Source organism: Hesperophylax consimilis, chromosome 20 (assembly GCF_061612785.1).
Source record: "Hesperophylax consimilis isolate HC1 chromosome 20, BYU_Hcon_1.0, whole genome shotgun sequence".
NCBI lineage: Eukaryota > Metazoa > Arthropoda > Insecta > Trichoptera > Limnephilidae > Hesperophylax > Hesperophylax consimilis.
In genome coordinates this window covers 21101698-21116338 of record NC_142855.1, presented here as the reverse complement: position 1 = coordinate 21116338, position 14641 = coordinate 21101698, and the positions used below count along the sequence as shown (strand labels likewise).

The window sequence follows — 14641 nt, the reverse complement described above, 5'->3', positions numbered from 1 at the left end:
ATGTAGATATTGCCAAACTAAAATTAGAAAATAAAAGAACATCCAAGAAGCTTGTTTGGAAAAAGCCGAAACTTCTAGAATACCGTTCGAATCAAGTAGTGGTGTACCACTACATCTTCATTAGATATTGAAGTAGAAACCAAGTGTTGTTTTCAAGTTTGTCAAGACCATTATTTCCTTAAATATTTCCGCCGCACTTGTAATTTGTACGTACTTAGATTGAAATGAAACTTTCGCAAGTGTCACTACCTACATACAAAATGGCGGCAAAGGTAAATTCTATATATAAGTTAAATTTTGAACATATAATGCAAGGCTGCCCAACCCCAGGCCCGCGGGCCACATTGTGGCCCGCGAACGAATTATAAGTGGCCCGCGTGAAACATTTTCAAAAAACCCGCCAATCCGCCAATTTGAAAAAGTGTCGCGGGCCCGCGGTAAAACAAACAATGCAGCTTGCGCGCGGTCACCAGTGTTGCCAACGACGGCGATTTTTCTCAGCGAAGTTCCGTAACAACCCCCCCCCCCATGGATTTCAAATATTTTGTGCGGAGCACTTATTTAGATTTTTTTTTTGTGGGGAATTATGTTTTATAGAAATTCTCTAACAACCCCCCCCCCTCCCATGGAAATAGGAACCGTCAGGTATTCAGTGGCCCGCCAGTGATTCAAAATCGTCAATTTCGCCCAACGCCGTGTTTAGTGACTAGATCTGAATAGCCAGGTACTTCCCCACCTTCCTCTTTCCCTTCCCCACTTACCTTCAGCCTCACAACATCCCCCGATTGGGGATGCCATAGTCTCACTGGCTCCAGACGGGAGCAGTTGGGACTCTTGTGAGGTATTCACTATAAAAAAAAAAAAAATAAAAAAAACTGCTAAAAAGGTTGGGCAGCCTTGATATAATGACTTAATTTTTTACCATCTTTCCCGAAGTAAATAGTTATTTCTTGTAGTTATTAAGTTGAAACAAAGTGTAATTCCCATAATCTGTTTTATTAAAAGTGCCGCGGTTAGGAAATATTTACCCAAAGTATTTTCAAAATAAAATTTGCGTATTAAATGTCTTTCTCTGGCGTCTCCGACTTCTCCCACCATTCACTACTGTATACCACAATGTTACTGTTAAAAAACTACATTACATCGTCTTTGATTTGACTCTGTATCTTATTCCGGCGAAGAGATATTGCGTTAAGTATTCCTCGGGCGTCCCTCACTTCTTTCACCATTCTAAACACTTGTGGTACTAATAAGAACAAACTTTGAAATTTTCAGCGATATCGGTGGACTACTTTGTGAGTTTTGCGAGTGCAGACATTCGCTGGCTGAATTTTTATGTATCCAGATTAAAACATACGCAATTTTTTATTTGCCAATAATACTTCAAGATGAATTTGGACAGTAAAAAGATCCAGGAAATGGAAAACAAAGAACTTTTGCAGCAATATTTAGATAATTTACAAAAAAAAATAGCTGGGAATGAAGTCAACATACAGATAAACGGTAAGCGCTCTTCTGATTCAATAAAACAAATAGCTGGGATTGAAATCAACTTACAGATGGACGGTAAGCGCTCTTCTGATTCAATAAAACAAATAGCTGGGATTGAAGTCAACATACAGATGGACGGTAAGAGTTCTTCTGATTCAATAAAACAAATAGCTGGGATTGAAGTCAACATACAGATGGACGGTAAGCGCTCTTCTGATTCAATAAAACAAATAGCAGGGAATTATGTCAACATACAGATGGACGGTAAGCGCTCTTCTGATTCAATCATTAAAATTTAATCTTTTTTTGCTGATCCAGAAGAATAGAAACGCCGTGGTGATATAAGGCACTTAGTGTGCCACAAATAGAGGTAATAAGCATACAAATCGCTTGGCAAACAGAGTGGAAACGCTCTAGTTTAGCGTAAAAGCGGTTTTCATTTATTTGGTCAATAATTTTATAAGAAAGAAAAAAAGATAATCAAGCAAAACTGTCACAGATAATCTTAGCAATAATAATGTATTTTTTAAATTTTGTTTCTTACGTGCGTTCATACATTTCTATAGAAAAGCAAAATTTTTAATTAGTTTACGTTTCTATTTTTTGTAAAGTAACTAACGATTTTATTTTAAATCTACTCAAACAAAACTATAGGAAAAGCTTCGATCTATCCAAAGCATATTTTTTGATATTCATAATTTATAACAAATTCGTAGTAAAGATTAATCGAAAGTAGTGATTTGACTTTAAGTTTCACCTGAATGCTTTTTACTTACAAATTGTTACAGTGAACTCCGGGTACGTCTATGTTTCACTACCTGCCATGAGAATGATGATTCTATAATCAAGTCCCACACAAACGCTATACTTTCATAATATATGAGGGCTTGGTCTGATTCACGTAATGTTTGGAATTTTCCAGCTGCTGCCAAGGAAATAATAGATGATACAAAGGAACGAGGTACATACTTCATGGACCAGCAGAGCCATTACTACTTCCGAACAAACTCCGATTCTCAATCAACCCTCCTAACGGGAGCCGCTATCGATGATGGAACGAGTCAAGATGTTACCATTATTCATGGCAATGAAGAAGTATGTATTATTATTGGTTGTTGAAAAATCGATACAAATACAGTTTGAAATAGACAATTTTTTGTGATGTCATTTTTTAATCTTTGGGCGTAACAGTTTGCGTTCTATTGAAAACATCAGTAACTGGATAACTCAAAACAATAATTCAAAAAATGATTTTGAACAAATGAATATTTAACTTTTTTATTTATAAAGATACTTATTACTCCCAAATAGTAAGATAAAACTCAATTTGGGAATGACAACATCATACAGTTAAAAGAAAATAATTTTTACATAAGAATACTAATTTAAAAAGGAATTCCATGAAGAGTGAACATAGACTTAACAAAGTTAATTGAAAACTATTTTGTAAATACATTTTTTTTTACATTGAAGCCCTGAGGAAAATTTCGCTTAAGGCGTATGTTATCTTTGGGGATGCTGAGTGCAGGATCTTTTTAAGAACAGGAAGTTCTGCAAAGGAAAAATGTATTACGGTTGAGTAGGAATCTAGGTATCATTGTGTCCAGGAGTGACAGACGAATAGTCTATCCCTCCTGGTGCAACGCAAGGCGATCAGTTAAGAGAGATCAGTTGGAGTGGTCAAAGGGTCTCCCCAAATCAGCCTCTCCCGATCTGGCATGCCACACACCTGGTAAACAGACGCATCCTGATCACACTTCACCCGATGAACCGGGCACCCCTGCTAAATTACCAAACTTAGCAAACCACTTGGGGTGACCTATGGCAGTGTTAATGGCTATCCAATAAATGGTTTGCCGGGGCGGCGGTACCAAAACCTGCCTCCCAAATTAAATTAAGAAAGATAAACAGAAGTTGGAGAGTTCCAAAGAAAGATTGCGTCACTGGTTAGTAAAGTTGCTGAAGGAAAATCTTTTGAAGAACTTTTGCCGATATATTTTGGTTTGTTACAGAAAGTTACTAGGTAATGCGTTGTATTGCGTACATGCGATACATTGTAAGGAGTTAATTCCAAATTTAGTCGTGTAAATAGATAACGATAAGTGTTTTTGATTTTGTTATCGTGTTTTATGCTGGTGTATGCCAGAATCAATTATGCTAGGTGTTTTATTTTCAGATACGAATAAACAATGAGTGGGGTGACCAAGTGCTGATCCCAGTTCAGGTATACCAAACGGTGACTATTGTGCCATCAGAAGTTACCAATGGAGAATTCAGCTATGTGCTTATTGTCCAACAGCCGGACGAGAAGGCTTCGGAGCAGCGTCAGGTTGTTGAAGCCCAGCCAGAAGCCAATCTCACGGTGTACGACTTTGACGATACCGAGGAATTGGAAATTACACACAACACGATGGACGATGAAGATGAAAAGTCTAAGATAGTCAAGTTGCCTGAGAAGAAGTCCCAGTCTGCGTCAGCTGTACACATCTGTACATACTGCGACTACACTAGTCCTAAAAAGTCAGTTCAATTAATCATTATATTTTCAGTAATTTTATGCCCAGCTGTGCTTCTACATGGTTTATAAGAACAGAAATACCTTGTGAGCTATCGAAAATTAAACACAATTTTGTCAGCCTGGCTGGAGAGATTAAGAGGTCTCCCCTCACCAGTCTCTCCCGATCGAACGGGCACTCCTGCTAAGTCACCAAAAGTAGCAAACCACTTGGGGTGACCTATGGAAGGGGTGTTGGTTATCAATAAATGGTTCCCGTTAAACTTATAAACTAAATATGAAAAAATATTAGTAAAACATGTAACAGTAACATAAAATAATATAGAAACTAGAATAATACTACATATAAGACAAATCACTAAAACTACATTACCAACGCTTCTAGAATTTGTAGGACTCAACAAAGTGCTGGTATAGATTACTGATAGTTGGTTGTGTATGTATTGCAGAAGTCGATACGTTAATTTAATAATATATTAATTTAGTAATCAATGATTAATATTAGAACTTGATATCGTGTAGCTTTGATGAAGAATTCATTAAATTTAACGTGACATTTTTAATGGAATGTTCATTCAAGGGCATATCCGATTGAGGATTACTAGTTCATACATACATACTTGTCTATACATCTATATTTATATATATTTTGAAACATTATTCCAACATTTCCATAAAAGCACACACACTAGCCTAGCGCAGCTTCCCAATTAAATAGTTAACCACTGGAGCGATAGGGTGTTAACAAAATAAATGCCTTAAGCGATGGAGATTTCTTGGGGATTCGTTTTTTTGGATTCTGCCGTGCTTATTAAAAAAATCTTACTTCAGAATATTAATATGAAAACATAAAGTGCCTGTGGTTTAAAGCCAATGAATCCAACTTCATTTCATTGTTTATTAAAACTTATAAACTGCTTACTGTGGTTTAAAAGCCAATGAATCCAACTTCATTTCATGGTTTATCATTTATTAAAACATATGTTGCTTAGTGTGGTTTAAAGCCAATGAATCCAACTTCATTTCATCGTTTATCCTATATTTGTAGGTTTTACGATTTAGCTGTTAAATAAATCCGAAAAATTCACATGAATTTAGGCAGCCATTGCTCTAGGCCTAGAGTGCCATCATTTGACTGGTTAGATATGTTTTACCCCTTCCATTCCCTCTTTGCAATCTTCCATCTGTTCCAACAGTCTATTTTTCATATATGTACATAGTTTCTCCACTCAATTCGTATGAATAATTCATTTGTTTGCATGGACTTTGCCTACGCAATGTCATAATCAGCTGTTGATGCAGCACCATTTTCCACTCACTGTGCAGTGTTAAAGTTACAGAATAAATAGGTTGATTGCACTTTTTACTGTGTTAGCATCTCGTCTCTAAGCGACAACCTTTCTCCAGAACCAATGGGTTTATGTCAGCCAATTCTGGGACCATTTGTGTGACGTTTTCTTCCTGCTTGTTGCCACTGGCCAGCTCTGAACATATTGTGGACAATCTCCAGGGGAGTGAATTCGACTGCTATCTCATTCTGAGCACTCCCAAGAGACAGTTAGCTGGATAGAGCTACGAGTAGTAGCCATACAAGATGATGAATTGAACCAAGAACATCAAGTGTTATAGTTAAATACGATGACCACTAAGATGCGGATGTCGTTAATGATTCCAGCTTGCACCACATTAAAAAAACACATATGTAATGAGGAACATACTGGGTTATAATAGCATAAATAAAAAGGCTAAATTAAATAGATATATTTATAACTTTAGGATAGACAATATATGAATCTACTGGCTTGGAATTAATTGTTAATTAATGATGAACATGGTGAAGTCTTACATGGCCCGTAGTTTAAAAAGGTAACCACGAAGCTGTCAATGGCGTCCTTCCGTTAGCATTCGTCTGCTTTCTTCCTTTTCCTTTGAGCGGTGGGAACCACCTCCTTGCCTTGAGTCTCGATGTAACTCCCGAGTTGCTCACAAGCTTTCTTCATCCCCACCTCTGTATGTCTGCGGCCTTCTCCACTTGTCATTAGATCGTCGCGTGATCTTTATTATGTATTTGGTTGTTTGCTACTACATATTACCGTGTATGATTAACTTATAATATGAGAGACTGTTCCGTTTGTATTTTATGCTCGGGCGTTGGGGCACATCCTCTTTATCTCTTATGGCTATTGCGATCACCAAGCTGCAGGAGGATTAAGGCATCACTTGACTACCGGTAGATGTGAAAACGATATCAATACTCATCTTGTTTAGAACCGGCAGCTGTTTTGTTTAATTCTCTGTCTTGTGATGTCGCTTTAACCTTTTCTCTGCGGGAGACGCACGCCTGCGACGCACTGTACATGCCCTGTACGCGGGTGGCACATCTGTGCGACGCAAAGTTTCTTCGGCGTTATGGGTATGAAACATGCTTGAGCACGGTAAAACTTATACTCTTAAAAAATCTCACATCTTTACACTACTGACATCTTACGATATTTATCCATAATACGTATCCTTATCATCGATACAAAGATTTGAAGGGATCTTCCAACTCAGAGCGAAAAATGAATCAGTTTAAATTCTTCCCGCGTCTTTACACACGTTATTGCGCAGGCGCATTTTATAAGATTCTCAAACAGAGACGCTCGCCGTGTAGATTACATTGTTTTATCGAATTATTGTTTGCTTTTTCGTGGATATGAACTATTTTAATTACAGTGTACATTAAATCTGATTTATCATATTTTAAAATAAGTTCAGTTACATACATTCATTCAAACTATTGAAGAAATATAAAATTTCGTCAGTGTTAGATTATTTTCAAATAAAGATACGTGGTTAAAACTTTTTTATAGTGAAAAATCAAGTGTAAAGTTGTACAAGTTTGACTTTTTATCAATTCTTGAAAGTATTTTTATTGCCAAAATACAAAATGTCGGGTCGTGGTCTTAATGACGAAGAAATATTTGGTGCTACTTTAGAAATAGATTCAGATTTTGAAATTAGTGACAGTGACGTCGATAATAATTGCGAAGCTGCTGAAATACATGAAAGCCATGATTCTGCCGTTATGCGTTGAGAACTGTTTCAAAATCACGATAAAAAATTATATTGAGTGATACATATTTACGGTGACATAATAACAGAAAAATTATTTCATTATTTTTGTAAATTTAAGTGTAGTTATTTTTTATTATATGAACCTTTTTAAGTGTGTCAATATTTCATGTATCCAGTCAAACGCGACATCGCACCCATAAATCAACCACTTACATCGCACCACAGTTGAAGAGCTCTACTCCGGCATGTTTATAATCATGTGTATCGTTAACCTTGAAATAAACATGGCCGCCCGGGCATACCATATCAGTTACATTATGAATATATACTTCGAATTTTTATCAAGCCCCATTGATGTTCGGATTGTTTATTTATACTTGAAAAGATAATTCAAGACATAAGCGACGTATTTTTTAAAACAAATTTTAAAATCCATGCGTGATTATTGTTTAAAGTCATAAATTAGATTGATAATAAATAGCCCCGCGTGTGAACGAAGTGATACAAATTAATGACGCATAGAAAAGGTTAATGTTATTATGTAGCATGACTAGTGTCTGATTCTGTTGGTGTACCTCAGGTACATGCTGTTCCGGCACATGAAGTCTCACTCGGAGGAGAGGCCACACAAGTGCTCCGTGTGCGAGCAAGGATTCAAGACTCGGGTTTCTCTCCAAAACCACGTCAATACGCACACTGGCACCAAACCTCACCACTGCCGCTTTTGTGAGAGCGCATTCACCACTTCAGGTTAATGAATTATCTATTTATGATACACACCTAATGACACTGTGTTGTTTTCCACATTCAGTATCAATTTAATCTTACTGAAATAAACATTAAACACTTTTGATCGCAGCCATTTTTAAATACGTTGATTCCAAGAAACTGGGCGTCTTGTACAGGGCTAGCATATTCTTCAAAAGTGACCAGCTGCTATCCCTATACAAATCTCAAGTACACCCAACAATTGTATTTGGGAGCCACCTCTGTGCTGGAGCCCCACAATACTTAATAAACCTATTTTATTCTGTGCAAAGGAGGGCAGTCCGTCTGATTGATAATCCATTGTTAACAGACCAATCGAGCCATCTCTAATGCACAGATGCAATGTTAGCTGAGTCTGTTCTACAGGTATTTTAATGGTGCCTGCTCTAAGGAGCTAGCAGCATTGGTCCCCAGTGCACATGCGTGAAACTCGACATACACAAGTGGAACACACATTCACAGTTGATATTGACTTCATGAGAAAAGGCCGCTTCTTAGTTTAATTTTTGTATGTAGAACGAATTACCGGCATCTGTTTTTCCTCCTTCATATAATCCGGGGCTCTTCAAGACCTGCATTAACTTTTTCGCCGCTACGCGCATCAATTCATGCGAAAATAATTCGTGCCCCCAGCGCTACGCGCATCAAATCATGCGTTTGACTTTAGCGGCTGTATACTACGTAAATATGCGACGAATTTAGCAGAAAACTGAACCAAAAAATAGTTCAATCCTTTATCTTACTGACATCTGGCGTTTGCTGGTTAAAATATAATAAATTGTTTACATAAAACATTGTGAAGGCGATGATTCGTTAAATCTTCATTCAGTCATTTGAATGTCGCGCCGCTGAACCGTTGTGTCATCCATAGTATTTCTAAGGTGATCCAGTCTGCTTTGATGGACTTATGCGTCGATGTAAAATATTGACCGATTTCTATTTTGCGAATCTTTTTAAGTAATTTATTTTTCTGTGGTATATTAGTTTGTTTGTGAACTTAAGTGACGTGAAGTGTTTTAAAAATAGTTATTTTACTCAAGACTTTTTGACTGACTTTCTTTTGTGATTTTATTTCTAAATTTTGTGGTCAACCTAAATTGTAATATATCTGTCTATATTTATGGGCTTACCTTTTATATATCAGAATTGAACTCCCTTAAAAATGGCAAACCGCAATCTTACGGAAGACGAAATTTATGAAACATATTTAGACATTGATTCTGATTTAGAAATAAGTGAAGATGATCAAGATATACCAATTAATGAAGAAGTTAGTGACAGTGAAATAAACGCCCCCGGGACAAGCCAAGATCATGACTCTCGTACACCTAACTTAGACTATACCGTAAATGCAGACTGCTTTTCTTCTTGGACCTCTGGTCCATTTATTCCAATAGTTCATGAATTTGATGAATTTGTGTCAGGTTTTGATCCATCCACTTTATTTTCTGGTAATTCATCGGAAATTGACTTTTTTGAATACTTCTTGAACAAAGAAATAGTGACAAAAATAGTGATCGAAACTAATCGATATTATATAGCCACCATATCAAAAGAAGAACCTTCCCAAAAATCCAGACTTCGTAAATGGGTTGACACATCTGTCGAAGAAATGTACATTTTTTTTGCACTGTTAATGTTAATGACTAGAAACCGACATCTTACTATCGAAGAACACTGGTCCACTGACCCATTGCTTGCTAGTACAATTTTCGGAAAAACCATGTCTGGGGATCGTTACGAAATTATATTGCGAATGTTACACTTCTCAAACCCCGACACACAAATTCCTGGTGACCGACTTTACAAAATTAAAATCCTAATTGACCATACCCGAAAATTGTTCAAAAAAACTTTGATACCTTATGAAAATTTATGCATCGATGAGAGCATAATTGTTTTCAAAGGGCGTTTAATTTTCAAACAATATATACCATCCAAACGTCACCGGTTTGGAATTAAAATGTTTGTATTGTGTGACGTGAAGACGGGTTTTATATTAGACTTCATTATTTATTGTGGCGAAGGGACTGACATAACTGACTCTGAATGTCTCGGGGTTTCGGGGGCTGTAGTAACGACACTACTTCAAGATTATTTAAATAAAGGACATAATCTTTTTATTGATAATTGGTACAGTAGCCCTCAACTATATGATTTTCTCCATGCGAACAAAACCAATGCATGTGGTACGGTGCGGAAGACACGAAAAGGCATGGCAAAATTTAATAAACTTAAAAAGGGTGAAATGAAAGCACAACATCGTGGACCTCTGTTGGCTTTAAAGTGGTGCGATAAAAGAGAAGTTCACATGCTAACAACCTTACATGACGACTCTATGGACATGACGGGAAAAGTTGATTGGAAAACTCGTCAACCAATTATGAAACCCAAGTGCGTTCTAGACTATAATAAGTGTATGGGTTCTGTTGACAAAGTGGACTTGATGTTAAGTAGTATTAATTGCCTGCGAAAAACAATTAAGTGGTATAAAAAAGTGGCCTTCCATATTATTGATCTATATTTATTGAACTCTCATATAGCTTTTAAATCAATTACAAATAAAAATGTTAGTTTAGCAGATTTCCAATTAGCCGTAATACGACAATTGTTGCAAAAATATCATGTAACTTCCCGATCTGAGCCTCATTCTCGCTCTTCACACGATCTACCTCTGAGACTAACTGCTAAGGCATTAGCAAAACATATGCCCCACCCAATAAAGGGAAATAATAGTCAAAAACTACACCGAGCCTGCCGAGTATGCGCCATTTCTAAAAAAAGGAAAATGTCCCAGTATAAATGCCCAGAGTGTAATGTGACATTGTGTGTATGGCCATGTTTTAGAAACTACCATGAAAAACAAAATTTGTAAATATTTCTCCTCGTGTTAACTTTTTATTAAAACTTTATTTGTTAGTAGATATAATAATAAAAATAATTGTGTTTTGATGATATCGGCGCAGTGGTCCAAATCCCATCAGACCGGGTAAGTAATTACTATAAACAATATAGCAGTGTGCATGCGAATGGCGACAGTTCTTGTTGATTTCTTGTGATGCGTCACTGTTTATAATATTATATCTGTATCCTGTGGTTTATTGTTTATTTATGTGTTTCAACAAACTTCAAGAGAATTAATAAAGCTTTTAAGATAAGCAAATCATAAATCTGTCAAGAAATAAGAGATTTATAGCTGTTTAAAGTGGTAGGTTTTGATTTTCAAAGTGAGTACCGCGTACGAGTGTAATTTTCGGTACATTTGATCGCGGTGAAAAGGTTAATAATGTTTTCCCTACAGCCCCTATCTTAACCTGCCTCACAATGCTGCTGATAGGGGCACAGCTCAGCAGATATACTTGTTATCGATGACAATGCATTCTTTAAAATTTTGGTGACAATCACGCGTACATTCACGGACACATACGCATTTCTCTGAAATTGGATGACATTATAGCAGTTAAAATACGCAATAAATATCGGTCTTATCCAATCGGGATTTGGCTCGGTTGGTAGAATTTTGATTTTTTAAATATTTATTGAGGTTATGATATTTTATCTGTGCAGGCTGATCATTGTTGTTTTCATTTTAATATATCTCTACTTGGCCAATATAAGAATGATTAATTGAGGAAATTGATTGCAAATGGGCATGTATGTAATATGAAATGTTTGTTCTTTATCTAAGCTCGTTTGACCAACGATTTCCTCATTTAATAGCACTGTGCTATGCTCAGTGTGCAATATTTAATCAAGTGTATTTGTTGTCAGGTGAACTGGTTAGACACGTGCGCTATATACACACCCACAATAAGCCGTACAAGTGCCACGAATGTGATTATGCGTCGGTGGAGCTCTCCAAGCTGAAGCGGCACGTTCGCTGCCATACGGGAGAGCGCCCCTACCAGGTAAGCTCGCTTTCAGCCTATTTGTCATTTTGCATGTGAACTCTGCACGCACAAGTGGCCGTACTCCGGTACGCCTGCATGGAGCGCTCCAAACTACTCCAGCACATGCGCATTATCTGATCTAGGCAGTGGCAGCTTTTTATGCGTATATACTGAAATATCACTGCCCGGAGAAAGTGAAAATATGAAACCCAATTTATGATATATACATATAAGAATAGGTAATTTTTAACGCACGGTACGCGGGGGCGGGGGTGCAGCGGCTGCCTGTCGTCAGTTGCAGTCAGGCACTTGAACGAGACTGATCTATTGATGCTTATCACTGACTGCCCTAGGTACCGCGAGAACAAACCGGCGATTGCGAATCAGAATATGCAGTGTACTTTCGCACTCTTACTCGTAGGTTCCAACGTGATGCGCGTTGCGTGTATAGAATTTCTAGAACCTACTAGTAGCTGCCGCTACAAATCTAATGATTGGTTAGTAGCTGAATGGACATGTACCTTAGGTTCCCACCCAGGCGTTGTGGTTGATGTGCTGTAATTAACAGTTTTTAAAATGTTGTCACATTATTCGTAACCCGGGAGACTTTGTGTTACAAATTGTAAGCCTTGTACTGTTTGCAAAAACCATCATCGCTCACAACTTCAATTTCTGTTACATATTGAAATAATTTTAATAATAATCAATAATATCCATGTGTCTGCTCCAACTGTCCATCAGACCTGCTGTGTTTTCCATAACATTATTGTATTTCTAAAATTATTAACATTGCTGTATGTGTTCTTTAAGCAATAATTAAAATTTAAACAGTACATATGAGTCGTATAATTTCTATACCCGCTATATCAACTTTCATTGATTTGGAGAAAACCGCAAAAAACTGTCACATCTCTAGCGTACATAAGTAATTGCATTACATTTTTTTATATAATGAATTGGAGTAATAAAATTTCGAAAAGCATTTATTTTTCTATATATGTCTAGCAATAATTAAGTAATTTCGATAAATAAAATGGATAAAGCGGATTTTGATACTCACTTCGTGATATAGAGGCTTTTGAAAGTCAACTGAGCCGACATGGCGGGTTTAGAAACACACGCGTAGATCATTTTGACATACGAGCGTGGCGTCAGAGCGGCGGCCATATTGTATTTTGGAAAAATAACTGCTTGTGATTGGTTGAATCCGATATAGCGCGTTTTGATAGTAACTTTCTGTATGATATAGCGGATTTGGTTTCTCACTCGCAGTTTTAACATGGTTTTTGGTCGTGATAAGGAGGGTTTTGAAACTCAATTTTAGGCTCCTCTTGTTGCTCGCAAAAATGTGAACAAGATGTCATACTCAGTATAGAAATTACAGGATTCATATAAACTTTGCAAGTCTGAACAGAAAAATAATCTATTTAAATTAAATAAATATATGTGTTTAAATTTGCATATATGCATATTTTTTTTACGATTTGCAAAAATACCAACTGCTCTGAAAGAAAGAAGAGAAAGTGGTGACTTGATTGAGACTTTTATTAGGTGTAAAATACATTAGGTAAAACGGAATGAGGAAATATATATCTTAAGTACATTCTTTTTTAAACTCAATTCTTCATAGATTCAAAGATAAAATACCATAATTCAGGGCACAAACTGAAAATGTTAGAATGTCACCATTCTTAACCTCCAAATGTCACAAATGTCCCCACTGACATGTTTCTTGTATAAACGTATTTCTCTTTGGGCACATGTGTGCTGTTTGTGCACTCCTAGGGAACATATTACATACACATATATAAGGGTCATGTTTCATAGTGTCTCTCATTAAATATAGCCTGTATTGTAGGGAACAAATCTATCTAAATAAATAAAAATGTTTGATTGTTCAAATTCTTAATTCTCTTCAAAATTTCTTCACGAATTGCTTTGAAATTTTGACACAACGTTGCATAAAAATATGCGTATGTTTTTATATACCTATATTATATAGATGTCATCTGTGACAGGTAAATACATATTTTTTTGAAAAACAGCTCAATTTGTTGGACAAACATGCTGTTTTTGAAAAAAAGCGCCATCTGTTAGACGTAATACGCCCTATTGTTTCTCTATCTGCACATACTGACTAAGCCACAGCAACGTGTGGCGGGGTACAGCTAGTATATAATAATATATAAAAGAAATAATATACTATTATATCCATTCTTGCTCTTAACAGAAATGGTCATGCTCGATTTCAACACCTTAGAAACCCACCAAAAAATATGTTTAGGCAAACATTTTTTTAATCTAATCACTGAAACTATATTTCACCCACTTATATTAAAAGTGGTTAACTTATATGTCCCTAACAAGTACGAGGGTGGTCTGAAAAGTTTCCGATCAAAGATGGTGGTCTTCAATAAAAGCCAGTGAATGTAGTTGTGCATCTTTTGACAGTTACTCACCAAAGTTTCGGCCATTTTAGATGCGCAATTTTTAGTTGAAGTCGTTTGAGCGAGTCGATGTTTGTGTTTTTGTGAAAATGGAAAAAATTGAGAATCGTGCTGTTATAAACTTTTGTTTTTGAAAGGCAATACGCCTAGGCAAATCAATGATGAGTTGGGCTCTGTGTATGGGGACTCTGCACCATCATTTACCATAGTGTATTTAAAAGTGGCCGTAAGAGTTTGGCAGATGATGAACATTCGGGACGTCCAAAAACTGCAACTACTGACAATAACATTGCTAAACTTCACCGAATAGTGTTAGACGACCGCCAAATTAAAGTGAGAGAGATAGCAGAGGTTATGAAAATGTCCAAAGAACGTGTCTGTCACATATTAAATCAAGATTTAGACATGAGAAAGCTGTCCACGCGTTAGCTGCCGCGTTTGCCACATTTGCAGAAAAAGAAAATCCTGTTTCA

General features: G+C 36.6%; 1 protein-coding gene across 1 annotated transcript in view; it reads left to right on the top strand.

Annotated features, from left to right (window-relative positions):
- The first annotated feature begins 879 nt into the window (after positions 1-879).
- The window catches only part of LOC149414322 (uncharacterized), a 31034-nt gene continuing 17272 nt past the window's right edge, over positions 880-14641 (top strand). The window contains exons 1-5 of the mRNA XM_089644249.1: positions 880-1503; positions 2414-2586; positions 3668-4011; positions 7644-7813; positions 11603-11739. Of these exons, the coding sequence (XP_089500375.1) occupies positions 1389-1503; positions 2414-2586; positions 3668-4011; positions 7644-7813; positions 11603-11739 (939 nt within the window). The 5' untranslated portion in view covers positions 880-1388. The remainder of the gene's footprint in view (positions 1504-2413; positions 2587-3667; positions 4012-7643; positions 7814-11602; positions 11740-14641) is intronic.